General features: G+C 43.5%; 1 protein-coding gene across 1 annotated transcript; it reads left to right on the plus strand.

Moving 5' to 3' along the window:
* Positions 1-23,919: 23,919 nt before the first annotated feature.
* LOC134490105 (lysozyme C, milk isozyme-like) lies at positions 23,920-26,577 on the plus strand. The gene is made up of 5 exons (XM_063292985.1): positions 23,920-24,119; positions 25,019-25,180; positions 25,602-25,680; positions 25,884-25,980; positions 26,437-26,577. The coding sequence occupies exons 1-5, from the start codon at positions 23,984-23,986 to the stop codon at positions 26,575-26,577; spliced, it is 615 nt and encodes a 204-aa protein (XP_063149055.1). The 5' UTR covers positions 23,920-23,983.
* The last annotated feature ends 443 nt before the right edge of the window (positions 26,578-27,020 follow it).

Genomic DNA, 27,020 nt, shown 5'->3' on the forward strand with positions numbered 1-27,020 from the left:
TGGATTTACCGCCCAGTCAGAAGAAAACAGTCATTTGGGTAGTCAAAGACTACTTTTCCAAACAAGCTCATTTTGTCCCCTGTGCCTCTATCCCATTGGCACAACAGTTGGCGAAGCTCTTTTTGGTGCACGTGTACCACCTTCACAGCTGCCCCTCTTGCTTGGTGACCAATAGGGGCACACAATTTACCTCACGGTTTTGGCGGGCTTTTTTAAAATTAATCGGCACCGAGCAAGCATTGTCAACCTCCTGGCATCCCCAGATGGACGGATCTACTGAGATCCTCAATGCCACCCTGGAACAATTCCTCCGCTCATACATCAACTACCACCAGGATGACTGGGTGGATTTGCTCCCTTTCGCGGAGGTTGCATACAACAACGCTGTGCATCAAAACACGGGACAAACCCCCTTCGGGGTGGTGTTGGGTCGGGACTTCATCCCCATTCCCGAGCTTCCACAGCCCCCATCTCCAGCAGTGGTGGCCTGTGATTGGGGTCCTAAACTCACAGACTCCTGGCCAGTCATTAAGGACGCTCTCAAGGAGGCACAGACCGCATACAAACTTCAGGCTGACAGGCACAGGCGCCAACAGCCGCCTTTTTGAGTAGGGGACATGGTTTACCTCTCCACTAAATTTATCAAATCACCTCAGCTGTCCAAGAAACTGGCCCCCAAATTTATTGGCCCCTTTCAGGTTACACAAATTGTGAACCCGGTCACGGTGCGTTTGGATCTACCTCATAATTTGAAGCGGCTGCACCCTGTGTTCCACTGCAGCTTACTCAAGCCAGCCAGTGACCCCTCCCGGTGGCATCCACGCACCCCCCCTCCACCTGTCATGATCAACGGATAGCAGCACTTTGAAGTCAAGGAGGTTCTCGACTCCCACAAGCTTCGTAGCTCCCTCCAATACTTAGTGCGCTGGAAACACTTCCCCCACCCTGAGTGGGTCGCTGCCCGCGACATTCAGGCCCCCGAGCTAATCCGCAACTTCCATATGGCATATTCCTCCAAGCCCTCAGCTTGATTTTCTTTAGAGGGGCGGTATGTCATGATCGCTGTTGCGATGTTTGCGACATCGCAATGGCTCGCATGACAAAGCGCAGAGGCTTGTCAATGACTGAAGAGGGATGGGCGATAAAGAAGACAAAGAAGATAATGGGTTTAGGAGATCTACAAGCTCTCATCGCCCGGTAATCGATCATTAACACCAGTATCAAGGAAATGATCAGGGCGAGGTTCGGAAGGGCGCGTCCGGGCACTTTTGAGGAATTCCAAAGCCTAATCGCCTGGTAATGGCCCATTACTCCGCAAAAGGATAAATGGGGCAATGCCCGAGGCGAATGGGGCTGGACGACCTCTCACCTAATGATGGCCTGTCACTCCGTGGAACTCGTGGGGCACACCTGGGGAGTGTGGGGGTGGAGTGCTGTTTGGCATGAGACTATTTAATTCAACTTTTGGCGTGCTTCCCTCACTCTCAGCTTTTTACTGGTGTGCATTCTATTCTGAATAAAAGCCAGAACTTAAACTTGCTTTAGAGTCTGAGTCTTTTATTTAGTCTAAGGCATTCCTCACAGGAGGCCTGGACCAAGCAGGAAGGAGAAGGACCTAATGTGAGAGTCACAGCTCCAACACTGCCGAAGAACCTCTCCATTTCCTCAGGACTCAGGCTCAGACTCCTCCCAAGAGGACAAAACCCTCCCTCAGTCAGCTCCGCAAGACCTGCCCAGCCAGAGTCCAACTCTGAACAGATTCTGAGTGACTTCAGCCCCAGGGCTGCACCAGATGTTGCCCAGTACAATCCACTCCTGCTGCCTGTCTTGCTGTAGACAGGTCCACTGCAAACCTCCCCTGCTGGGACTCTCAGCACATCAGTCCAGCTGCTGCCACTGCCAACCAGCTGCTATGCTAGCCATCTCTCCCAGGAGACTACCAAGGCTTGCTCTACTGGGCCTCATCAGCCCTTGATGTCCCGACTCGCTACCAGCAAGGGACTGCCTGGCCGATGCCAGCTGTTCATTATCTGCTGCTTTCTCTCTATCTCTGCTGCATTTACTGCTCCTAACATAGCTCCAAATCTCTCATCACCCCTGCCCAAATTTTGCAGCTACAACAACCCACCTACAACTGCTGCTCATTATATACAGCCCTCTTTCTTTCGATTGCCTTAGATTTTTCCAAGCATCAGTGTCTCCAAAGTCATCAACAAGCATGACCAACACTGTCTCCGTACGGTCTCTTCCTTGCCAAATATTGCCTCTGCCTAAAATTCTTTTAAGCAGAACTCTGTTAACATGAGAGATAGATAGATGATAGATAGATAGATAGATAGATAGATAGATAGATAGATAGATAGATAGATAGATAGATAGATAGATAGATGATGTAAAATGTAAAGACAATAAAAACTGCAAGCCTTCCATCTTAAAAGCAAAGGCTGTGTGATTTCCCACAGAGTCCAATTAGAGGCCAGTCCTTGGATCAGTTGTGGGCCAGCCAGTCTTGTCCTTTGCCATATTTTGGGTGAAAGGGTGATTTCTGATCCACATCCTTTGTATTCACTTTTTAGTTCAACATCCTTGGAGAAATGGTAAGGTAAGCCTGATGATGCTATGTGGACTTACTTTCTGAAATGTTCCAAGTGGCTGAAGTCCCTCTCTCTCTCTCTACCCCCCTCTCTTAAGCCAGGCACATTTAAGCATGGGGGCTCTCTGTATGGTAGACCGCTTTGAGTCTCCCCACAGACCACGTCGTACATTGCAGGAAGTGGAGGTAACCCCCTTCTGTTTCTATGATAGATGTTTTCCATCCACAAGGGGTGGATGGGGGCACCTGACATGGGATTTGTCTGACCACTATATAACACAGCAGGTTGCACTTGACAAGCCCATTTCCTGCGCTCTATTATATTCTGGGATCATTCCCCCCCCCCTCTGTCCTCAGAATGGGGGAACCAGTCTCCCCTGTCTCCTGGGATATTTTTCCCAGTACCATAGGTTTGAGCTTAAGTATTTCTATAGATTTTTTTTTTTAAATCAGGAGGTGAGTGTCTAAGTATATGCAGTCATTTGCAGTAAAGAAATTCAACAAAGCATTAGAAACACAAATCCAAATGCATATAAATTGTAAGCATTGTGTTTATTGAGTAATTTGTCTGAAAACGTGGATTTAAAAAGGAAAATTTACAATCCATGCATCTGAATAAGACTGGAGATGTTTCAAACGAAGTTGAAATGCTGAACAAAAGTTGCAATTACTCATTCATTTCCATTCCATTAGCTTTTTCTTTTTTGTGTGAGTAATGTCTCTGATTTATATCACTACTAATAAAATTGTTACAAGAAAGGAAGGAATAAATTTGGCTTAAACATTGCTAGTTCTGTGCTGGATAGAGATAATTGAAATCACTGGACAGAAACTCCAGACACAGGAAGAGTTCTATCAGATATATATCTAACTGAACGTCCTAAGACCTTATTGAAATTGTGTGTTGATCCCTTCACTTTTATCCCTTTATAAAATCCTTATCATTTTGTTTCTTTAAAAATCTGTAACTTTCAAAATGCATGAACACTTTTGAAGTAAGATGTAAAGTGTCTTTATATGACTTAAAGGCAAGGAAATCAAACCAGTTAACAATATTTGAAGTAGCATTCTCCCGTCAAAAACTAATGTCTGTCATTCCACCTCAAAAATAGGCAGGCCAGACGGAGGCTTGCTATTATCTGGGATGGAGTGAGTCTGGCACGTTGCAAGATGCCATGTTACCTCGGTGTAACACTGGACTGAACATTAACCTTTAAAAGACATTGTTGCAACTTAAAGCAAAAGATTTCCACCCATAATAAACTTCTCAGAAAGTTGGCTTGTACTACTTGGAGTGCTCATCCTACTACTCTACGCGTGGCCGCCCTTGCATTGTGCTACTCGGCAGGAGAGTATGCCTGCCCTGTTTGGGGCTGCTCTGTGTACTCTGCGCAAGTGGATAGGGCGCTTAGTGACACATACTGTATTGTTACCAGATGTTTACGCCCCACTCTACTTGACTCCACTCCAGTATAGGAAGGATAACAATATCGGGGGATAGCTTTGACGGTGTGGTCAGTGAGCTAGAGCCAGACATCCTGAAGAGTGAGGTTGAGTGGGCCTTAGGAAGCATTGCTAATAACAAGGCAGCAGGAGACGACGGCATCCCAGCTGAATTGTTCAAAACCTTGCAAGATGATGCTGTCAAGGTAATGCATGCTATATGCCAGCAAATTTGGAAAACACAAGAATGGCCATCAGATTGGACAAAATCAACTTATATCCCCATACTAAAAAAGGGAAACACTAAAGAATGTTCAAACTATCGAACAGTGGCACTCATTTCACATGCCAGTAAGGTAATGCTCAAGATCCTGCAAGGTAGACTTCAGCAATTCATGGAGCAAGAATTGCCAGATGTACAAGCTGGGTTTAGAAAAGGCAGAGGAACTAGGGACCAAATTGCCAATATCCGCTGGATAATGGAAAAAGCCAGGAAGTTTCAGAAAAACATCTATTTCTGTTTTATTGACTATTCTAAAGCCTTTGAGTGTGTGGACCATAACAAATTGTGGCAAGTTCTTAGTGGTATGGGGATACCAAGTCATCTTGTCTGCCTCATGAAGAATCTGTGTAACGACCAAGTAGCAACAGTAAGAACAGACCACGGAACAACGGACTGGTTTAAGATTGGGAAAGGAGTACGGCAGGGCTGTATACTCTCACCCTACCTATTCAACTTGTACGCAGAACACATCATGCGACAAGCTGGGCTTGAGGAATCCAAGGCTGGAGTTAAAATCGCTGGAAGAAACATCAACAATCTCAGATATGCAGATGATACCACTTTGATGGCTGAAAGCGAAGAGGAACTGAGGAGCCTTATGATGAAGGTGAAAGAAGAAAGTGCAAAAGCTGGCTTGCAGCTAAACCTCAAAAAAACCAAGATTATGGGAACCAGCTTGATTGATAACTGGCAAATAGAGGGAGAAAATGTAGAAACAGTGAAAGACTTTGTATTCCTAGGTGCAAAGATGACTGCAGATGCTGACTGCAGTCAGGAAATCAGAAGACGCTTAATCTTTGGGAGAAGAGCAATGACAAATCTCGATAAAATAGTTAAGAGCAGAGACATCACGCTGACAACAAAGGTCCGCATCGTTAAAGCAATGGTGTTCCCCATAGTAACATATGGCTGCGAGAGCTGGACCATAAGGAAGGCTGAGCGAAGGAAGATCGATGCTTTTGAACTGTGGTGTTGGAGGAAAATTCTGAGAGTGCCTTGGACTGCAAGAAGATCAAACCAGTCCATCCTCCAGGAAAGAAAGCCAGACTGCTCACTTGAGGGAATGATATTAAAGGCAAAACTGAAATACTTTGGCCACCTAATGAGAAGACAGGACACCCTGGAGAAGATGCTGATGCTAGGGAGAGTGGAGGGCAAAAGGAAGAGGGGCTGACCAAGGGCAAGGTGGATGGATGATATTCTAGAGGTGACGGACTCGTCCCTGGGGGATCTGGGGGTGTTGACAACCGACAGGAAGCTCTGGCGTGGGCTGGTCCATGAAGTCACGAAGAGTCAGAAGTGACTAAATGAATAAACAACAACTACTTGACTCCACTCCAGTTTGATCCTGTTGAGCCCGAGGAATTCGACAGGTTCCTCCGGACTGTAAACGCCACCACTTGCCAATTAGATCCATGCCCCTCCTGGCTGGTGAAGGCAGCTCAGGAGGGGACGTGTGGTTGGGTCCAGGCGATGATAAATGCATCCTAGAGAGAGGGGGTATTTCCAGCAGCCTGTAAAGGTGCTGGTGCACCCCCTTCTCAAGAAACCATCACTGGATCCCAGCGTACTGGACAACCTCCGCCCAGTCTCCCGCCCCCCCTTTTTGGGGAAAGTGGTTGAGAAAGTGGTGGCGTTGCAGCTCCAGAGGATCTTGGATGAAATGGATTATCTAGACCCCTTCCCGTCAGGTTTCAGGCCCGGTTATGGGACAGAGACTGCATTGGTCGCACTTATGGATGATCTCTGGTGGGAGCGGGATGGAGGGAGTGTATCCATCCTGGCTCTTCTTGACCTCTCAGTGGCTTTTGATACCATCGACCGTGGTATCCTTTTGGGTCGGCTCAGGGAGGTGGGAGTGGATGGCATAGTCTTGCACTGGTTCACCTCCTTCCTCCAGGGCCAGTCCCAACTGGTGTTGATAGGGGAGGAGAGATTGGCCCCACGGCCCCTTCTTTGTGGGGTGCCGCAGGGATCAGTACTCTCCCCCCTCCTTTTTAACATCTATATGAAACCGTTGGGAAAGGTCATCTGTCACCATGGGATGAGGTATCATCAGTATGCTGATGATACTCAATTGTATATCTCCATCCAGTGTGAAGTAAGTGATGCCGTGACCACTCTTTCCGAGTGTCTGGGGGCTGTGGGGGCCTGGATGGGGAACAACAGGCTTCGACTGAACCCCAGTAAGGCAGAGTGGCTGTGGATTAACGGCACCTCGTGTGCCAGGAACTTGTCATCTTTAGTGCTGGATGCGGCTGCACTGCCCCAGACAGACCCAGTGTGTAACTTGGGGGTCCTTCTGGACTCACAACTCCTGCTCAAAGAGCAGGTGGCAGTCGTGGCGAGGAGGGCCTTTGCACAACTTCTTGTTGCATGCCAGTTACACCCTTCCCTGGACTGAGAGGTCCTCTGAACGGTCACTCATGCCTTGGTCGTCTCCCATATAGATTACTGTAATGCGCTCTACATGGGGCTACCCTTGAAGAATATCCGGAAGCCACAGCTGGTCCAGAATGCGACCGCGTGGACAATCTTGGGTGTCCCAAGATTTGCACACGTAACACCTTTGTTGCGTGAGCTGCACTGGGTCCCAGTTTGCTTCCGGGTCCAATTCAAGGTGTTGGTCATCCCCTTTAAAGCCCTACATGGGATGGGACCAGGATATCTGAGGGACCGTCTCATCCCTATTACGTCGACCTGCCCCATCTGGTCATGAATGGAAGGCATGTTAGAGACCCCATCTACAAAAGAATTCCATCTAGCGGGGTCTCGGAAGTGTGCCTTCTCTGCTGTAGCTCCTGCCCTTTGGAACATCCTTCCCCCAGAGGTCAGACAAGCCCCCTCGCTCCTAGACTTTTGCAAAAGATTAAAGACTTGGTTTTGTCTGCAGGCTTGGAATGGGAGGGGGAATAATTACACCTGGGGATGGCTAGCACCATGAAGTGATTCTGAGGGGCCTATTACACTCAAGGATTGATTCAGATCTTTTCGCCAGGTAGATTTTATTATATCTGTATTTTTACTGTATTTTGTATTGTAATGGTTTTGAATTTTAATCCTGTTTTATTGTAAGCCACCCAGAGTCCACCCGTTGGGGAGAGATGGGCAGTGAATAAATTTATTAAACCAACCAACCAACAAATAAATAATACATCTTGGCGGGAATAGCCCTGCCAGGCATTAGAAGGAGTGTGGCACAAGGCGTGGAATATGGCAATGTGTTACATGATCTGGCACACCCATTATTTGGCCAAGTACCCCCTACAAAAAGATTGAAGTCAAGAAGGAGCTCCTTAGACTGCGCTGAAGAGATTGCTACTACGCCTCAAACAGAACAATTAAAAAGATGGAAATCTCAAGTAAAACATCTTCATAATTGGATAGAACCACTTGAGGGGTTGCCTGGAGGTTCGGAGGAGGAGTGGATGGTTTGGAGATGTTTAAACAGACTGCACACTGGTTTGGCCAGAACTAAAGATGGGGGTTTCTCCCTGAGGGCAAGGATATTTGCTGCGAATGGGGCAATATTCAAACAACTCCCCACCTTTTACAGTGCCCCTTGGGACCGACATGCACACAGAGTGACTTATTGGTTGGAAACACCTCTGCGATCAATGTGGCCCGGTATTGGGCTAAAGCTATATAAATTTTATATTTTTATTAAATCTTTTTAACTTTTTAACTTTTAATTAATATTTCCCCCCTTCTATTTCCTGCATTTCTGACATGAAACGAGACGAGATGAGATAGGGAATCACCCATTTAAGGCTTAAAGTTAATTTTTTTCCCTCTGGCATTGCTAAATATTGAATTAATATTTTGAAAATTGATATGCAGAATTATCGTGATAATTGTAATTAATAGCTCAAATATGAGGGGGGGGACAAGCCATCTAACTAAAGCAAAAACTGCCCCCTCATTTGTGATGTTGGCTTTTCCCACTAAATATTTTGCCTTATTAGTCTTCAGAGTTGTCCTGGTAGGCAAAGTTGTCTATTTTCATTTACCATTTAAATATAGGACCAAATGAGGCTGAAATGCTGAATTTTACTGATTTTTATTAATCAACTCATCACTAGTTTCTGTTGAATAAACTAGCATTCTTTCCACAGGTCTAAATTAAGTCTTAGCCAGACTGCTCACTTGAGGGAATGATATTAAAGCAAAACTGAAATACTTTGGCCACGTAATGAGAAGACAGGACACCCTGGAGAAGATGCTGATGCTAGGGAGAGTGGAAGGCAAAAGGAAGAGGGGCCGACCAAGGGCAAGGTGGAGGGATGATATTCTAGAGGTGATGGACTCGTCCCTGGGGGAGCTGGGGGTGTTGACGACCGACAGGAAGCTCTGGCGTGGGCTGGTCCATGAGGTCACGAAGAGTCGGAAGCGACTAAATGAATAAACAACAACAACAACAATTCAGGATCTTATTAGACATATCCACCATAGGCGTCAACTTGTTTTACTCCCTCTCATGTATCAACAGAAGTATCTACAGAAGTATCTAACTTCTTGTTTAACCTGCCACTTCTAAAAAAAGTATTCCTTCTTCCATGCAGGAACGAAAAAGTATATAATATTGTTATGGCATCTACAAATGAAACGGTCGCAATAGAATTCATCTTAATTGGGTTGTCTGACCAGTCCAGAGCCCAGGTTATCTTCTTTTGGCTCCTGTTGATGTACCTCATTAGTCTTCTTGGCAATGGCCTCATCGTCATCGAGTGACAACCAAGAAATTGTTACCAGTTGCAAACGTGCTTTCGATCTTTCAAGCGCGTGTCAAAAGGCAGAAATTTCCCCAGCAAAATTCCTCATTTGTGGCAAAGTGGCAATAATAGTAGTAGTGGATACCATCATCATCAACAACAGGAAGAACTAGGGAATCCAAATGCTCTTTTAGAAGCTTTACTTGTGATAAAGCACATTTGAAACAATAGTACAGCAAGTAGGAGAAACCAAGTAAGATTTACATCTTACCAGGGGTGAGCACTAGTACTTTGGAAGCATCCTGTGAGCGGGTTGCCCTTCCAGTCCTAATACTGTAGCTACAAGCATCACACCAGAAACAGACTCAAACAAGCGTGCCAGGCTGACCTGCCTGACAGCGACTGAGTGAGCAATAAGCTGGACATTGGGAAAATAATCCTGAACTTAACAAATGAAATTGTTACTTATAAAGAACAGCAGTCCAGTCAACCGCGCTATACAGGCAGAGGACAAACCTTCTTTCATCTCCGGCACTGAAGCGTTTTGGATCTGTCCTGCTTGCTACTTATTTTAAACAGATGATTCTGGCCTGTCTCAAAACTCGCATCTTGCCCTTTGCTTGGATTGTGCTCACAGGAGGATTATTACACATTCCCAGCTCCAAGAGTGAGCCAGGAGAAAAACCTGATTTAATTTACTCCTGGCATAAAACAAATTAAATGAATCAACTCCTTGGCAACTTTATGGAAATAGTTTGCCATTCCCTTCTTGCACTATGCTTTGCGACTTCCCCATTTAGCTTGGTGGTAGTGGTTGTTATGGTCCTTCAAGTCAGTCGTGTCTCCTGGTGACGACCCAGTCAGGTCCATGCGGCTTTTGTGGCCTAAAGCCCTGCAATTTCCTGGTATGAAGCAGGTTTTTTGAGATCAGAAGGGGCAACAGGTACTGCTATCTGCTGTGGAATTTCCTTTATGGAACATAGTTCAAATCAGATTTAAAGTACAATTGAATTACTTCCCAGGTGTTTAAGACTTATCATACTTAATGCAATTTGGCTACAATTCTGGGAAGGGCCTGAAGACACTGTGTGTGGGAGGGGGCAGATGGAATAATGGCCAACTTTGACTTAAAGTTCTGAGCAAAGAAATAGATAATCCAGTATGGTGACCCATTACCATGGACCTGTACTGCATCTAGAAGCTGGCAGACTAACTGATGCCTCTTAGTAAGGGGTCTGCCAGCTACTGGCAACTCTAAGTACAGTGTAACTCTAGAGTCCCTGTCCTCTTCCAGTGATAGAAAAGGAGTAGGATTCAGAAGAATATCACTCCATTATGTCTTCCACATCTTTGAAGTAGGTCTAGGAATACATGCTGGACACCACATCCCTAGTCTTGCTACCACTCACCACCCTTTCAGATTGAACTGGCTGGTTTTCCATTTCCAGCAAACCCATATACTGTATATATATATACTGGCTGGATAGTGTAGTGGTTAGAGCGCCACCTTTGGAGGAGGAGACTGGGGTTCAAATCCTGTGTGAGGTCCTTGGTCCTTGTGATCTTAAAATCAGTAACCCTCAATACAAGCCATGTAGGATATATGAAAATTCTTTATTAAGATTGGTACCAGACTCTTGCAAAGCCATGCATGAAATTTCCTGCTCAAAAATTCCTTTTTGTTTTCAGACTCTCACACTCCATCAGTTCTGGGGCCTCTGCATTGTGCAGTTCCACCAACCATTCCGCCACTTTGGCTTCAAGGTGGACCGACACATACCTTATCTTAGCACCCTCCGTGGGGAATGGCGAATTCCTCCATGAATTCCTCCTTCTTACGTGGGCCAGGAAACAAGCGAGTTGTTTGGGATCACCACCAAACTTGATGCTCAAACTTCTATCTCCAAATAACTCCTCTCTCCTCTGACTCCCAAAAAGCAGTTCAGCTTCCCTCCTGTTTCACCCCCTCTCCTTTGCTGTGATTTACTACCTAGTAAAATTCCCTTTTGTTTGCAGACTCTCACACTCCTTTCACCTCGCTCCAGAAAGTGCCAGCCACCCGACCTTGAGGTGAATTTTTGTGTAAACATTCCTCTAACAGCTCTGCTGGAATGCAAGCCTCCTTCCCCCTCCTTTGTTCTACAGTGCTCTAAACTACAAGCTTCTAATCTATACACTTGTCCAAACTCTACTTCCTCCTTACTACCTCCTTACCACTGTAACTCAAACCAATGAACTAGAATAAGCTATGGGAGTACATCAGTAAGATGGCACCTAAAGATGAGCTGCTGAGAGAATGCCTGAGGCAGCAGCAGACATGGAAGGAAGATCAAGCAGAGGAAGTGCCATGGCAAGACAAGACCCTGCATGGGATGTACCATCGACAGATAGCTGAGGTGGCTGACCTTGGGAAATCCTAGCAGTGGCTGGAAAGGGCTGGCAGGTGCACAATTTTTATGTGGAAGAAAATGGGAAAGAAGGCTCAACTCAGTTGCACTCTGTGTTTTATTAAAAAAAATTCCCTTCTCACGCCTATGGGTGGTATGTGTCTTCCTCAACCTTGGGTCCTCTACCAGAGTTTGGGGGTTCTGCGCAGTATCTTAGCTGTTCCTAGCACTGCACTCTTCTGGACAGAGAGCTCTGATGTTGTTCCTGGGATCTGTTGGAGCCGCTCTCCCAGCTTGGGAGTCACAGCCCCAAGTGTCCTACCACCACTGGGACCACTTTGGCCTTCACTTTCCACATCCTCTCTAAGTCTTCCTTCAGGCCCTGGTACTTCTCCAGCTACTCATACTCCTTCTTCCTGATGTTGCTGTCACTTGGCACTGCTACATCTATCACTACTGCTGTCTTCTGGTCCTTTTCTACTACGATGTCTGTTTGATCAGCCAGTACCTGTTTGTCTGTCTGGATCTGGAAGTCCCATAGGATCTTAGCCCTGTCATTCTCTACAACCTTCTGTGGAATCTCCCATCTGGACTTGGGAGGGTCTAGCCCATACATTGTGCAGATGTTCCTGTACACAATGCCAGCTACTTGGTTGTGCTGTTCAGTGTGTGCTGTTCCTGCCTGCATCTTACACCCCACCACTATGTGTTGGACTGCCTCTGAGGCCTCTCTGCACAGTCTGCACCTTGGGTCCTGCCTAGTGTGGTAGACCCCTGCTTCTATGGTCTGTTGCTTAGTGCCCGTTCTTGTGCTGCTATGATCAGTGCGTCAGTGCTGTCTTTTAGCCCAGCCCTTTCCAGCCACTGCTAGGATTTCCCAAGGTCAGCCACCTCAGCTATCTGTCGATGGTACATCCTATGCAGGGTCTTGTCTTGCCATGGCACCTCCTCTGCTTGATCTTCCTTCCATGTCTGCTGCTGCCTCAGGCATTCTCTCAGCAGCTCACCTTTAAATGCCACCTTACTGATGTACTCCTGGATGCTCTGGGTCTCATCCAGGACAGTGGCTTGGACACTCACCAGACCACGCCTGCCCTCCTTCCAGCTGGTGTACAGTCTCTGGGTGTTGGACTTGGGGTAAGTTCAGGGATTCTGCAGATGTCTCCCATCCAAGGACTATCAGGCTCTGCTGTCTTATGTTCTCACTACAACACAGACAAGGCCTAGTAGGTGCTCTCTGATTTGTGAGTCTGAGCTATTCCTTCAGAATATATTACTCACTTACTACTCTTCAGAATTGTTCTAATTAGGAAAGATATTTATGTTTATTTATAGTTTATTTGCAGACAAGACCAGCATTATCTAATATGTATTATAAATACATATACTGGATATCTTCATCATGGTTTTAGATTTTTTTAAGTTGGTGTTTCATATATACTATAGATAATTCTCTTCACTATGGGTATTGTTTATATTGTTTATATTCACTGACCATACCTCAAAGATAGCATAGCTAGCATGCTGACCAAGTAGGAAGGGATGTCCAGATGGCTTTATCAAAAACATTTGAAGGTCATGCTGTAAGTTACACTGCTTTTTTGTTTTGTCTTTGTGATGTAGCAGGTGAAAGGTATAAAAGCTGTGGGTTTGCTTTAGTTCAGGGCTGCTCAGCAGTTGCCAGTGCTTTGCTGGAAGCTCAGGGTACTGTACGTTGTAGCTGTTTACATGGTTAATAAATTTATGTTGTATCTTCAAAGTGATTTGGTTGTTTTAGAGGAGCCAGATTTTGGCCACAACACCTCAGATACCCCAGTTGCTGCTTATACCTGCCCTGCATCTGGGAGAGATTCTAGAACTTGAAGAGCAGGAGAACATGCCTCATATCCTCTTTCAATGGTTCAAAAAGTAACAAATAAAATATGTCCACCTCTGCATCGCTTAACTACTTAAATAAAGCAAGTACTCCACTACAGAGCCAGCCTTTAAAATTGATCAGAACATCACTCACAAAAAATCAAGTTGCAAAACTGTTAAAAAAGCTGTTCAGATCCAGAACCTAAAAGATTATCAATACAAGTTGTTCAGGGCTTCAAGGCTGCAGCTGAAAAGGGAATGAGAAGTGAAATGAATCTGCAGAAAAAGCCTTGTCAAATGCCAGTGGGGCAGCCATTCTAACACCAAAGGACTCTCAGTCAGCAAAGCAATTACTATGTAGGCGTACAAAGGTGGAATGGGCATCTGAATTTGTGCAGCTGCTGGGTAAAGAATGGGGAAGAACTGGAGTTTGAGAAAGGGGATTAGATCACCTTGAAATCTATAAACTACCATAAGAAGATTCCATGAGGGGAGGAGCAACCTAGTGATTGATAGCTGGAACAGTTGGTTGGTTGGTCCTGACAAACAGATCATCGAATATGGTGTTGCAAGCTGTTTGGGTTCTCAGTCCTGTTGGGAATCCAGATTAGAATGGGCCTATATAATCATCCTCATTCAGGAAAACCTGGAAGTAGGAGGAAAGGAAGGAAAAATGAGACAGAGAGAAAAAGGTAATTTTTAAAGTTATCAAGTAGCTTTGTTTGAGGTCATTAAGGTTCTTTTTTTATACCTCCTGGGGCAAATCCAGAGTTCTCTTTGCCCTTGATCCACAATGACCCATTTAGCTGGTTTTCCTATAATGGCTGCCTTTCTGGAAAGGGATGGCACTCTTCAACTTAAATACTGAAATATTTTATCTGTTTCATCAACTGTTGATGAGCAGGAAATTCCCTTGACATTCAATTAAAGACCTGTCCTTGGAATTTTATCTGGGCCTTCTTCCAGTAGTGATGCCATTTATCAACCACGGGGGAAAAGAAGAGAATGAAAAAACCTCTTTTGCCTCAAGGCACTCGCAGAGCTGTTTTCAGTGCCAGGGCAAAGAACAGATCCAGCATACTATCCTTCTGCTAGTTTTTTTCCCTTCAAGTGAGTGTTTTCCTTCTCAAGCTCTTACGCAGAGGGGAAAATAACCACAGTGAGAAACACCAACCTTAGCAAAAAGACATGATACGAAGATTCCCTAATGAGTGGACGAGGTTTTCATGATGCTAGAACTGAATTTCATCCAATTCAGTGTATTCAGACTGTGAGATCTAGTCCCCCTTAGGCAGGAAAGCTGGCTGGGTGACCTTGGGCCAGTCACCCTCTCTCAGCCCAACTCACCTCACAGGGTTGTTGCTGTGGGGAAAACAGGAGGAGGAAGGAGTATTTGGTATGTTCACCCCCTTGAATTATTTATAAAAACTATATATATATATATATATATATATATATATATATATATATATATACATACACACATACTCTCTCTGTATGTGTATGTATGTATGTGTGTGTGTGTGTGTGTATAATTAAAATTATAATAATAATAAAGGCAGGATAATAAACAAACAAACAAATTCCCAGTTTCTTTGGGAGCAAATATGTCCTGGCACCATCTTTCCCTATATTGCTCTTCACAATTACTTGGGAATAGAAAAAAAAGCTGTTGACAGTTCATCACTGCAAGAACACCGGGTAAGCAAACCTTTAGAGGTAAAAAGACAAATGTAGAGGGTAATTGACGTGGGTAGGCATTTTTCTGTTTGTATCTATAAAAAACTGCAGTTCACTGAGACCTTGATCCAGAGAGGAGAGTTTGAAGCCGTGTCTTTACATGCAGCTCTGCCTGGTGGCAATCCTATGCAGTTGCTACGAAGTGAGCCCGACTTGCAGGTGCCAGACTCTATCATAAGTGCTGTGTGTGTGTGTTTGTGTGTGTTTGTGTATCTAGGGGCACAGGAGAACTTGTTATATGAAATTATGAGAATTTGCTTCTTTTCTGCCACTAAATGAGAATAAAGAACCCGAGAGAGAAATAGGGGGAATGACTTTTCAATTATCCACCGGAAGAACGGAGACTACATGAGGCTAATTCAAAAAGAAAAGAAGGGGACAGAAAAGGGAAGTCTAAATGTAAGTTTCAGTTCAGCTGAAGGCTGATGAAGCCTTGGCAAAAAATGGAATGAGAATGGAACTGCTGCTGCAATGAACTGCATTGTCTTCTGGTTCCTCCAATGCCTGCCTTTCCACTTAGGCTGCGCTCCTTGCTGGAATCCCTTCTCTCTCTGTCTTTCACCCAAGGATGTTTTTCTTCTTCTGAGATTGAGTCTCTAAGAAACCTCCATTCTCAATCTCCATTCTTGGTGGGAAATGACAGCCTAGGGAGGAAGCCAAGAATTTTCCTTATAATCCCCCCTTTTGGCTTCTAGCACTGCACAAACAAGTGCTCCGGACAGTTCTGGAATGGACTGGCTAGTAAGTGAGGTTTGGCTTTTCCTAGTAAAAGCATCGTCCTATTTTCTATTCTGAACAGAAACATCGTTTTCTGCAATGTGTTCCACCCTCCCAAAGAATTAACTGGTACCATTAAGTGAAATGATGATCATCATTTAACTAACAGTAATAAGAAAAAAATATCATTGCACTGATTGTAACATAGCAAAGCCAAGCAAGTGAAAGCTAAGCCTGATTCCTTAATAGAGGTGCCTCGGGGTTAGTAACAACACTGTGCCCTACAACAATTGGACTTGCTTACAATTTACCCTGCGTGGCACCCACTCCTTTGCTCTTTCGGATCCAAAGAGGAAAGGGAGGCATCCTTGAGACCAGAATTGGTCCTCCTTTGCACTGTGCATTCTCTGAGTGTTACTGCATTGCCTCTAACCAGTTGACTCAGGATGTTTTTGTTCCATTTCAGTAGCTGGCAGATGAGGGTTTCTACTGACCCAGTAGGGGTGGGAATGGAGCTACTGCCTCCAGCTTGCTGCTTTCATCAGTTTTGGAAAGAGATTTCCCCATCTTCAATCTGGGATTGACTTTGGACACGTAGCTGAGACAGAATGTAGTTCATTTAATTTTGGGTTAGCGTTTTACTCAATCACTGCAGTTGCATAGAAATTTATTTCTTAATGCAGTGTGTGAACCTACCCATGTGGGAATCCAGCTAATGCATTCAGTAAGTCATGATTAAAACAAATTCTGTCTTGGCATGATCTGCAAAGCAGTCTTCGTATCAATGTGATTTTACTTTTTTTGTGTAACTTTGGCAATATAAAGATGGATGGTGAAAGTATTGCAACTCTCCCTAATGTAGTCAGTAATTTTATCATTCCTTCTTTCCTGCAGGAGAGAATGGGAGAGAATATGGTACGAACTTCAAATGAATCACTGGTGACTGAGTTCATCTTAATTGGATTATCAGAATACCCCCGAGCTCAGATTATCCTGTTTTGCTTCCTCTTGGTGGTGTATCTCATTAGTTCTCTTGGCAATGGGCTCATCATCATGTTGAGCATTGCCGACCCACAGCTTCACACCCCCATGTATTTCTTCATTTCTGTCCTTTCCACAATAGACTTTACTCTTTCCAACAATGTACTTCCTGAGATCTTGGTGAACTGCTTCATCTACAGGCCCACAATTGCTTTCTCCAGATGTTTGTCCCAAATGTACCTTGGTGTATTTCTGGTAGTAACGGAGTGCATTGTCTTGGCTATCATGGCATATGATCGCTGGGCAGCTATATGCCAGCCCTTACACTACACGCAGATCATGAGTTGGAGATTATGCATTTATCTGGTTGCCACATCAGTGGCTCTTGCCTTCATGACTACCCTGATATATGTGCTCTTGCAACCCACTGACTTCTGTGGCCATCACATCCTCAACCATTTTGCATGTGAGCTGCAATCTTTACTCAAATTAGCTTGCTCCAACACAGTCAGTGAGCTCTTTATGCATGTTGTCAGCCTCTTTGTGCTAATCCCTCCCTTTGGCTTCATAGTTGTGACATATGGCTATTCTGCGTATAAGCTCTGCCCAGGGACGCAGAAAAGCCTTCTCCACCTGCAGTACTCACCTTGCTGTGGTCAGTGTCTTTTATGGGACACTCATGATCATGTACTTGAGACCGGAAGGCAAATCCGTTTCTGAAAAGGACAAGGTCATCTCCATAACATATGGGGCTCTGACTCCCATGCTCAATCCTCTGATCTACAGCCTGAGGAACAAGGATGTCAAGGCAGCATTCTGGAAGCTGGTTGCAAGAAAAATGTCAAAGTGATATACAGATGTCCTCCCCATGTACCATGTAGATGCCTGTTGCTCACCATCACTGGTAACCTTTTAAGAAAGCATTTAATAGCAAGCATTACTTTTCTTATTAAACACAAGAGGGAATTTTAAGGAAGAATGCAAGAAAGTAGCCCTGCCTTCCTAAATAAGCTCCACCCAGGTCTGCCTCTATAAAAAGGGAGCCACAAGCCCAGATTGATCGTTGGCGACAATTGTCTGCTTACCAGACTCCATGTGCCTTGACTCCTGATCAGAAACCTCGTGACCTGACTTTTGACTCTTAGACTCACTTGACTAATCTCTTTTTGAACATTAAACTCCCTTAAGGCAAGCTCGCAGGACTTTTGGGGCTTGTTTGTGTTTGTGTTTTCGCTCTCACTTCTTTGCCACCTGTTCATTACCTCACAGGTTTACCTCACAAGTTTCTCAGTAAAGTTTTACAACAGTCTCGCTGGTGTATTGCTCACCCTCAGTCTAGGGCTGATAGAAAGAGCATAAAAGAGGGTGAGAAGACATCGGTCAATCACATAGATCTACGTTTGTGCGAAAGGGCAGGGCCAGTGTTAGGCTAAGGCCAAGTAGGCACTGGACTAGGACGCCAACCCTTAGGGGATGCCAATGCCGCCGCCTCCCAAAAACCAAGGCTATCCTAGAAATGCCACTCTCTGCATCGGCAGGGAGTGGTGCCATCACTCAGCGTGGCCTAGGTAGGGGTGCCAAATGCCCATGAGCCAGCACTGCTAAAGGATGTCCCTGGAAACTGTAGAATAAAATAAGTAGAATTATTTTAGGGAAGTGTGTCCAGTGTTTGTATTGATTCAGATTGTGTAAATTCAGCCAGGTCATCATGCAAACTGGAAGAAATCCCAGAGTTCAGTTCCAAGATTGTTCTCCCACCTTGCTTGTGCAGTGGCTTCCGACAATCAAGGCGGATGAGGCAATGAACTCATTGGGTTATGATATTGGTATTGAGAAATTGAAATTCTTCCCCACGTTTCTGAAAAGAAAATCTGAGTGGATGTAGGGACTTTCTTTTTTTTTATGAAATTTTTATCAAGGGGTTTTACATAGACAAAAGACAAATATAAAAATATGTAAAGAAAAGAAAGATAATTAAAGAAACAAGAACCAGAAAAATACAGTAAGCGACTTCTGACCTTCTTTTCAACCGTTATTAACAAACTCATTGTCCCTCCTCCCTCTGACAAAAATCCTTTCAGCTCCTTATTCAATCCTTTTTCAATCATCAAACCCAGAAATCGCCATTTCACATTTTTCCATTTTCAGCAAAAAGTCCAAAAAAGTACTTTTCCCACTCTTTTATAAATGTATTTACTGTTTTGTCCCTGACCAAACAGGTTCGTTTTGCCAGTTCTGCCATTCTCACAATCCATTTCTCGATTGTGGGTGTTTCAGTATTTCTCCATCGTTGTGCATATGATAACTTTGCTGCAGTACCATATCTAAGATCAATCTTCCGTGAGTCTGACTAGTCTATCCGTAAGTCCCAATAAAATCTGGTTTCCTCTCAATATTAATGGTCAAAAACTTCGTATCATCATCTGTATTTGTATCCGTTTTCTTTTCTTTTCCACACGTCCACCATGCATGATAAAACGTCCCTTCATTTTCTTCACATTTCAAACATTGGCTAGAAGTAACTTTATACATCTTAGATAACTTCTCTGCTGTCATATACCAGCAATACATCATTTTATAAAAAATCTCTTTTAAATGATAACACAACGTGAATTTCATCCCATTTAACCACATCCTCTCCCATTGATCGATCTGTATATTATAAGCAAAACTCTTAGCTCATTTTATCATGTGATCCTTAGCTTGTTCCTCTTCCATTTCAAATCTCAACAAAAGTTTATACATTCTTGCAATCACAGGTTCATTGTTTGTACATGTTTCATTTTCAAATTCTGTCTTACGTTGTTCAGTTTCCTCTATCTTTTTATCTATATTAAATCTTTTTCTTAATTGGGCATACGAAAACCACTGAAAACTTTTCTTTCTTTCTTTCTTTCTTTTTCCTTTTTCACAAATCCACTGTGCATGCCAAAATGTCCCTTCATGTTTTTCATATTTCCAGCATTAACCTGAAGCACCTTTATGTTGGCAGATTGCTAGGAAAGCCTTTAGCCCAGGAGAGATCAGAAAAGTCACACACCAGGCATTTCTATAAAAATAATTTTATTTACAGAAAGCAAAACATATTTAAAAGCTTCTGCATTCTTTCAGGCTCTCAGTGAGAGCTGCTAAAAACTCTCTACATGCCTACACAGAAGGGAAACAGAAACTAAAACAAGTCCAGGTAAGTTCTTTCCCCCAGGTGCAAAAACTAACATTCAAAAAGGGGACAGTTGAATTCAACCTCTTCACCCGGCCAAAATGATTAGTTACCATAGTAACCTTAATTTGTAGTAGAAAACATTAACACTTTATACATCTTAGATAATTTCTCTGCTGTCATATACCAACAATACATCATTTTATAAAAATTCTCTTTTAAATTATAACACATTGTGAATTTCTTCCCATTTAACCACATTCTCTCCCATTGATCCATCTGTATGTTATAACCAACTTCCTTAGCCCATTTTGTCATGTGATACTTAACTTGTTCCTCTTCCATTTCAAATCTCAACAAAAGTTTATACATTTTTGCAATCTCATATTTATCATTTGTAACTAGTTCATTTCCAAATTCTGTCTTATGTCATTCAATTCCCACTATCTCTTTCTCTTAATTGTGTGTATGAAGACCATTGAAAACTAAATCCCTCTGCAGTCAGTTGTTCTCTTGGCCTCATCTGAAGTTCTCTATCTTTCTGAATTAATAGATCTTGATATGTTAACCGTTTCTCTTGGCCTGCTGTTTCTTTCCTATAAAATGCTTCCTGCACTAAGACCAGGAAAGGTATTTCAGGCACAACCTGGGTTAATATTTATTCTATACCCTTAATGTGTCACAATGAAGGGCCTTTCTTCAAGGGAAGGAGAACCTCTCAAATAGTTTCTGAAGGATGGAAAAACCCCTGACCAAAGAAAGTAGGCTACTAATGAAAGAGCCCAACTGGAGGAATTTCCTCATGGTAACTTCTTTTGAAAATTAGTTGAGGCACGGCAAGTCCACGGGGCTGCAGGCTGCTGGAGAGATGATTGGACAATGAAAGATGGGATGTGAAGGGGGTGTAAATAAGTGCAAATGTATCCCCTGCCCATGTTTCCGAAATGTAAAAAGTGGGAGGAGTAGGAGGAATTAATTCTACTACTGTATATTGGAAACTCAGTTGAAGTCTCAGTCTTTGAGTTGTTTATTTCTTTATAAATTCTATTTCTCTAAACACTACTTATAAAGGTTAGAACAAAATAGTAACAATTTAAAACGACACTGCAAAGTTCATTTCATTGTGTACTCATTACCGTCCCCCCCACCCCCCGCAGGATACCTGTGTTTCATCACTTTATCATTTAACAACCCACCCCACCCCCTTTTCTGCCTCCATTTCCAGTCAGTGCTAGTCCCCTGATTTCCCTCCAAGGACATGAGTGACAAAGCCCAGGTGATCTGGCAAGCCCTGAGGCTGATGGGGTCAGAATAAGGGGGGAAGTATGCAGGGGAAGATGTGTGGAAGGACTTGCCAGATGTTTACATTAGAGGAAGTGTGCCTGAAAATGTATGTGAACATTCATCCATGTTTTGTGGTCTGCCAACATCTTACAGTGAGAAACCTGAGGCCTTCACGGATAGTCAAATTTCCCTGGCCTTCTGTTTTATTCCCAGGGATGTCTAAAGAAGGCGTTCTCACAAGACTGCTTAAAACAGTGTTAGGCTCTTCATTCATCTAGCCCAGTATTGTCTACTTTGGCAATAGCTCTCCAGAGTCCCTGGATGAATTCTTGCTCTTCCTTTGCCATTAGAAGGCTCTTCCTCACTTACCCCATCTTCAACCCATTTCTGAGGCAGCTTCAGGTCATGCTTAGCTCTTCCAGTTTTAAAATGGTGCTTTCCCTCTGGAAAATGCAACTCTAATATTACGCATGATGTGTCTATACCTACAAAGATCAGAGTTGTGCAGGCAATGGTGTTCCCTCTGACACTCTACAGAAGCAAGGGTTGGATTTTGAAGAAGGAAGATAGGAGGAGGAGTGGCGCTTTTGAACTTTGATGTTGGAGAAGACTCCTGGGAATACAGTGGAAAGCCCAGAAAACCAACAAATGGATCATCAATCAAATCAACCTAGTGGTCTCACTCGAGGCACAAATGACCAGGCTCAAATAACCCTACTTCAGACACAATATTATTATTTGTAAACCACCCAAAGTCATTGTATATGAGTTGGGCAGTCAAGAAGTTCAATAAAATAAATTAAGTAAGTAAGTAAGTAAGTGAAGCTCTCTTGAGAAGGCCCTAATGCTGGGGAAGATGGAAGGAAAGAGAAGAGAAGGACAACCAGGAGCAAGGTGGGTAGACTCAGTTTCAACAGCAATAAGTGCACTGTTGGAAAACTTGAAAGACCAGGTTAGGGACAGATTGTCATGAAGAAAATCTATCTATGTGGTTGCTAATAGTTGACAAAGACTTGATGGCACATAACAAATCAATCAATATTATTCATAGCAAACTGTGGCTATTCTAATATGGTATTTTTCCTCTCCCAAATCATATCTACATCTGTTATCAGGACCACAAAGCTAACTTGATTAAATTAAATTAAATTAAATCACATTCAGTTAAAGTAAACCAAATTAATGGAATTTTAAGTTCGTATTTCAGAAAGTTTTTAATAAAGTAACCCATTAACAGCTGCAAAATCCTAGAAGGTATGAATTCATTTTGCATGCATGCCAGGTTCTCCTATATGATCAGAAAGTACAAAATTAGAATAGCATTCCCATCTTTCTTTCTCTCTCTGTCTCTCTCCCTCTCTGTGTGCCTTTAAGGAGGGTAATCTATCTATATACTACTAGAACTCTCTTGTTTGTCTCTGTGTAACCTTTAACTCGGTGAAATGGTACATCATATGGCAATGATTTTCAAACCAAGGTACCTCAAATGGGCTAACTTACAGAATGTATTCAAAACCTGGGACCCATGATTCCTGTGGAATTGAAATTTGGCAAATTTCATGACAATACCAAATGTCATAAAACATTTCCTGTGGTCAACTCCTGATGTTTGACTGTGCTATACAGTTCAATGTGAATGACATGGGCTATTTTGAAGGCAGATAAATCTCTGAATATCTCCCTGAATTTTTAAAAAAAATTTCCAGCAAAGGCAGCTGTCATGGTCCCTGTTCCAATGTTCCTGAAAAACCTTGTAACGTGTTCCCATGCTGTGCTGGTGCTGACATGGGTTGCTGTCCAGGAGGGGGCTGCTCCTGTTCCTTGTACCAGGCTGCGATGTGAGGAGTGAAGAATGAGGAATGCATGTTTGGGTTATCTTGCCTGGTCAAGGACGTTTCCCGCAGACCGGCAGGAACCGTTAGGGGCACCTGCAGGGCATGGAATTGTACTGACTCTGGGGGGAGGGACTGGGCACTGCTTGGGTTTTTACTGGGAGAAATCCTGCACTTTTACTATTCTCAGCTTTGCTTGTGATCCTGCATACTATTCATTATTAAATCAGATATCCATGAAAGTCTTGTGTGAGTCTGATAGTGATTTTGAATAGCCAATCATTACAGCAGTGCATTAGAAGCTCTGCCATTGTTGAAGGCACTGAGGAATCTGGTAAGGAAATCTCTCCGAAGCGATGACCCAGCGGGTCACAGGTTGTCTAGTATCGGAATAAAACCAAGAAGTAAAATGCAGTTCTCTGAGTTATTTGAGTAGGTTGCATTTGTCCACAAATGGCAACAGACAAAAGAAATATACACTGAAAGCAGACTTGCATTGAAACAAGCAAACAGAAAACTCAGATAAACTTTCAGTCTCCCAGACAGGAATGCCTATGGGGCAGGGGTCCAAAAAGTTAAGATGGTGGCAGCAAACACACAACAAAAGCTACCACTTTTACATTTTTGGCTTTTGGCACCTCTCATGCAAATTCCCTTACCCCCAGGATCTCTCAGGGACCTAAAAATACCCTTCTCACCCATTTTGTTTTCCTTCTTATGAAATTGAAGTTAAAATTTGTTGTTGTTTTTTCTGTTGTGTTCCTCTGGTTCAGCCCCCCCTCCCTGCTTTTTTCTTTTGTTTTTCTTTTGTTTTGTTTTTGTTTTGCCCCAAGCACTCTCTGCTTGGTAAGTCCATAATTACCTCAGGTTGGGGAATTATTGCTCCATACTTTGTTTGCAATCTCTCCAGAGGAGCCAGTTTCACAAGCTGTGGCTATAAAATCCACTAGCCATCGCAGAGAAGTCAGACCTCATCCTCCAAGGAGCTGCAGCAATGAAGGCTTTAGTCCTCACCGTCCTCTTCCTCCTCATTGCAGCCAGTGAAGCCACAGTGTATACCAAATGTGAACTGGCTTCAGCTCTGAAACAAAATGGCATGGATGGCTATTATGGCTACAGCTTGGGCAACTGTGAGTTTACTCCCTCTTTCTCTCCACCTTAGCAATGTCCAGGTTGGCAAGGGGGATCCAAAACGGGGCAGTGCTTTTCAAGAAAGAGTTCAACCTGCCCACCCAATGAATGAAAAGCTCTTTTCAATTTTCTTAGAATGAGAAGACAGGCTTTCTTCCCATCCCAAAGGACAGGGGAGACCTCACGATTCACTCTACGATAACACTCTAATTTCATTCAGGATGATCAATATCCAGTTGGTTGCCTGTTTGGGGCAGGAGCAGAACCGGAGTCTGCTTAGAACGCTTTTGTCTCTGTATTGTGTCTCTGTACTGTCTTTTTACTATCACTGGCTAAGTCGATTTTTTATCTGGTGTTTTAAGAACAGGGTTTTATCCCCTCCAGGATCAGCATCCACTCAAAGGTAAGACCCTTCAAACTCCCCCAAATCCTTTTCAGATCAGAATAGGGTTGAAGGGGCCTTCCCAGAAGACTTTCCACATGTGCAGCAGAGCAGAAGATCCACAATGGAAAAGGACCTTCTCCCTGGAATGCCTAGATTAGAGCGGGAGAAGAAAGCAAAGGTGGCTTCATGTGCCATTAAGAACCCCAGGGGTGTCTATATGCTACTAAAACACTTGTGTCTGTAACCCTTAACTGGGCAAATCACTGCATCATAGGGCAAAACTTTTTCAACTAAGGTACCTCAAATAGGTTAACTTACAGAATGCATCCAAAATCCGGGACCCATGACTCCCTGGAATTGAAATTTGGTAAATTTTATAAAACACTTTATTCTATAAAAATTATCATAAAACATTTCTAAATGTTCTAAATGTTGCTACTAAAACAATCAGGATAGCATTTTCATTTACAGCACGGGCCTTTTACAGTCCTTCCCCTGTTTGCTTTCTTCCAGGGATCTGTATGGCTTATCATGAAAGCAGGTACAACAGCAGAGCTGTGGGGCCACCAAACTCGGATGGCAGTCGTGACTATGGGATTTTCCAGATAAACAGCCGCTGGTGGTGCAACAATTACCAGGGTCCTACAGCTAATGGCTGCAATAAGCCTTGCAGTGGTAAGCCATGTACCGTAGAGGAGAGATCACCTTGATAAAGGAATGCCAGAGTTGTTAGGAGCACTATTAAGGTAGAGTTGATGAGAAAGTCAAGACAACTCAGTCCTGGGAAAGAGGAGGCATCGGAAAGAGACTGACAGTAACCCCACCTTGATTGTGTTTGGTATAAGAGGCAGGAGAGAGCAGCTTTGACAAGCTTGCAAAATTTTGTTGTTATTATGTCCTATGACAATGAAGTCATGTTCCTGTAATCCTTGCAGTGTATATCCCCTGACCTGACCTACTTCCAAGGGGTGACACCTACAGTATTTCACTAGAAATGAAGAAAAAAGTGAAATGTCCCAAATAAGTCAGATGATACTTTTGAAGGGAAGATGAAACATGTGCGATTGTACATCTTCTAATTTGCCTCTTTCGGCAGCTTTCACAGATGATGACATCACAGATGATATTGTTTGTGCTAAGAGAATTGTGCGTGATCCGAACAAGATGGATGCCTGGTGAGTCAATCTCTCATTAACATCTTTCCACAGTCTTTTAAACCCAGGTTTAAAAGTAAACTGACACAGAGTTTACGGCGGTGGGGCGGGGGTTGATGCTTATTGTAGCTGGGTAATTCCCTCCCATTCATTTCACATCCATAATGTGAGCTTGCCAGCTGTTTTTAGATCTTCTTAAACATAGTTTCAGCACTGGGGTTTAGCACGGAGTTGGGGCAGGTAGCAGAAGAATTTGGCAGATGGCTTTTTGAACACCAGGACTCTGACCCCATGGATGAGCTCCATGGGACCAGAGATCTGGTGGGTAAAGAAGGTGGTCATGAGAGAAGCAGGGAGGGAGAGCTTGTCAAGCCTCCAGTCATAGGACGAAGAGGAAAGGGGCTGCAGCCACAGGTCATAGATGGGAAACCCTTAAAGTGAGTATGAGCACCCAAAAACAAGCAATACAGATGTTGCGTGCTCAACAATCAGAATTATTTGGAAGTTACGCTGCTGTGTGCGGTTCTGATGCATTCTATGTCTAGATTAATCTCGGACTATTTTGGCTAAAACCATTATTTTTTCCTTTGATTTTAAACTGGAGGAAAGGAGGTTCATTGAAAACTAGCAAAGCAACTTTATCAGGCAGTGAAGATAATTGTCACTAGCTTACCTGGAAACTTCCTGAATCCTTGAAGTAGACCCACATCATCTATCGAAGAAACAGCCATGCGTGTGATGTAGAAAGACATGCAATATTCTTATTCTTACTTTTAGGGTTGCCTGGACAAACAACTGCAGAGGAAGAGATCTGTCAGAATGGACTCGTGGCTGCAGGCTCTGAGATTCACCATCCTGCACTTCTCTTCACCCTCCTGTGATGAAAGCGATGATATTCCTGATATCAACAAGATTTAACAACTTGATTCTACGCTTGTACCCCATGTGTTGGGAAGAAAGGGTTTCTTTGCATACAAACAATGATTTTAGAAAGACGTCTGGGTGGAAAAGAGGGAAAGAGTTTGGTTTTAAAAATCTTCAAAAATAGCCTGAAAATGTTCAATAAAGCAAGTATTGTGCATTTTGCCCTTCTCTGTTTCATGCTTTATTTATTTCGTTTCTTCCTTCGTTATTCCCACACAACTGAACTGGCTTCCAATCATTCCCATGGCAGACGAGACCCGTGCAACCAAGTATGTACTTGGTTCACAGCCTCCCTTTACCTGACGGAGATCCTGATGCATTTCTTAATGCAGTTTTAGCAAACGACCTTGAAATTGTTACGTGAAAACTCTAGGTTGGCATCCAAGGCCAGACGATATCCAATTCTATGAAGACTTGGCTTTACAATATAAGAAAAA

The sequence above is a fragment of the Candoia aspera genome, chromosome 2 (genome assembly GCF_035149785.1).
Source record: "Candoia aspera isolate rCanAsp1 chromosome 2, rCanAsp1.hap2, whole genome shotgun sequence".
Taxonomy (NCBI): domain Eukaryota; kingdom Metazoa; phylum Chordata; class Lepidosauria; order Squamata; family Boidae; genus Candoia; species Candoia aspera.

What these genes read in the sequence shown, in the direction of transcription:
- LOC134490105 (XM_063292985.1), top strand. Translation starts at nt 23,984, where the DNA reads ATGAAGGCTTTAGTCCTCACCGTCCTCTTCCTCCTCATTGCAGCCAGT. An exon ending in TGGCTACAGCTTGGGCAACT is followed by an intron (nt 24,120 to 25,018) that starts GTGAGTTTACTC and finishes GCTTTCTTCCAG; the next exon opens with GGATCTGTATGGCTTATCAT. An exon ending in CCGAACAAGATGGATGCCTG is followed by an intron (nt 25,681 to 25,883) that starts GTGAGTCAATCT and finishes ACTGGGGTTTAG; the next exon opens with CACGGAGTTGGGGCAGGTAG.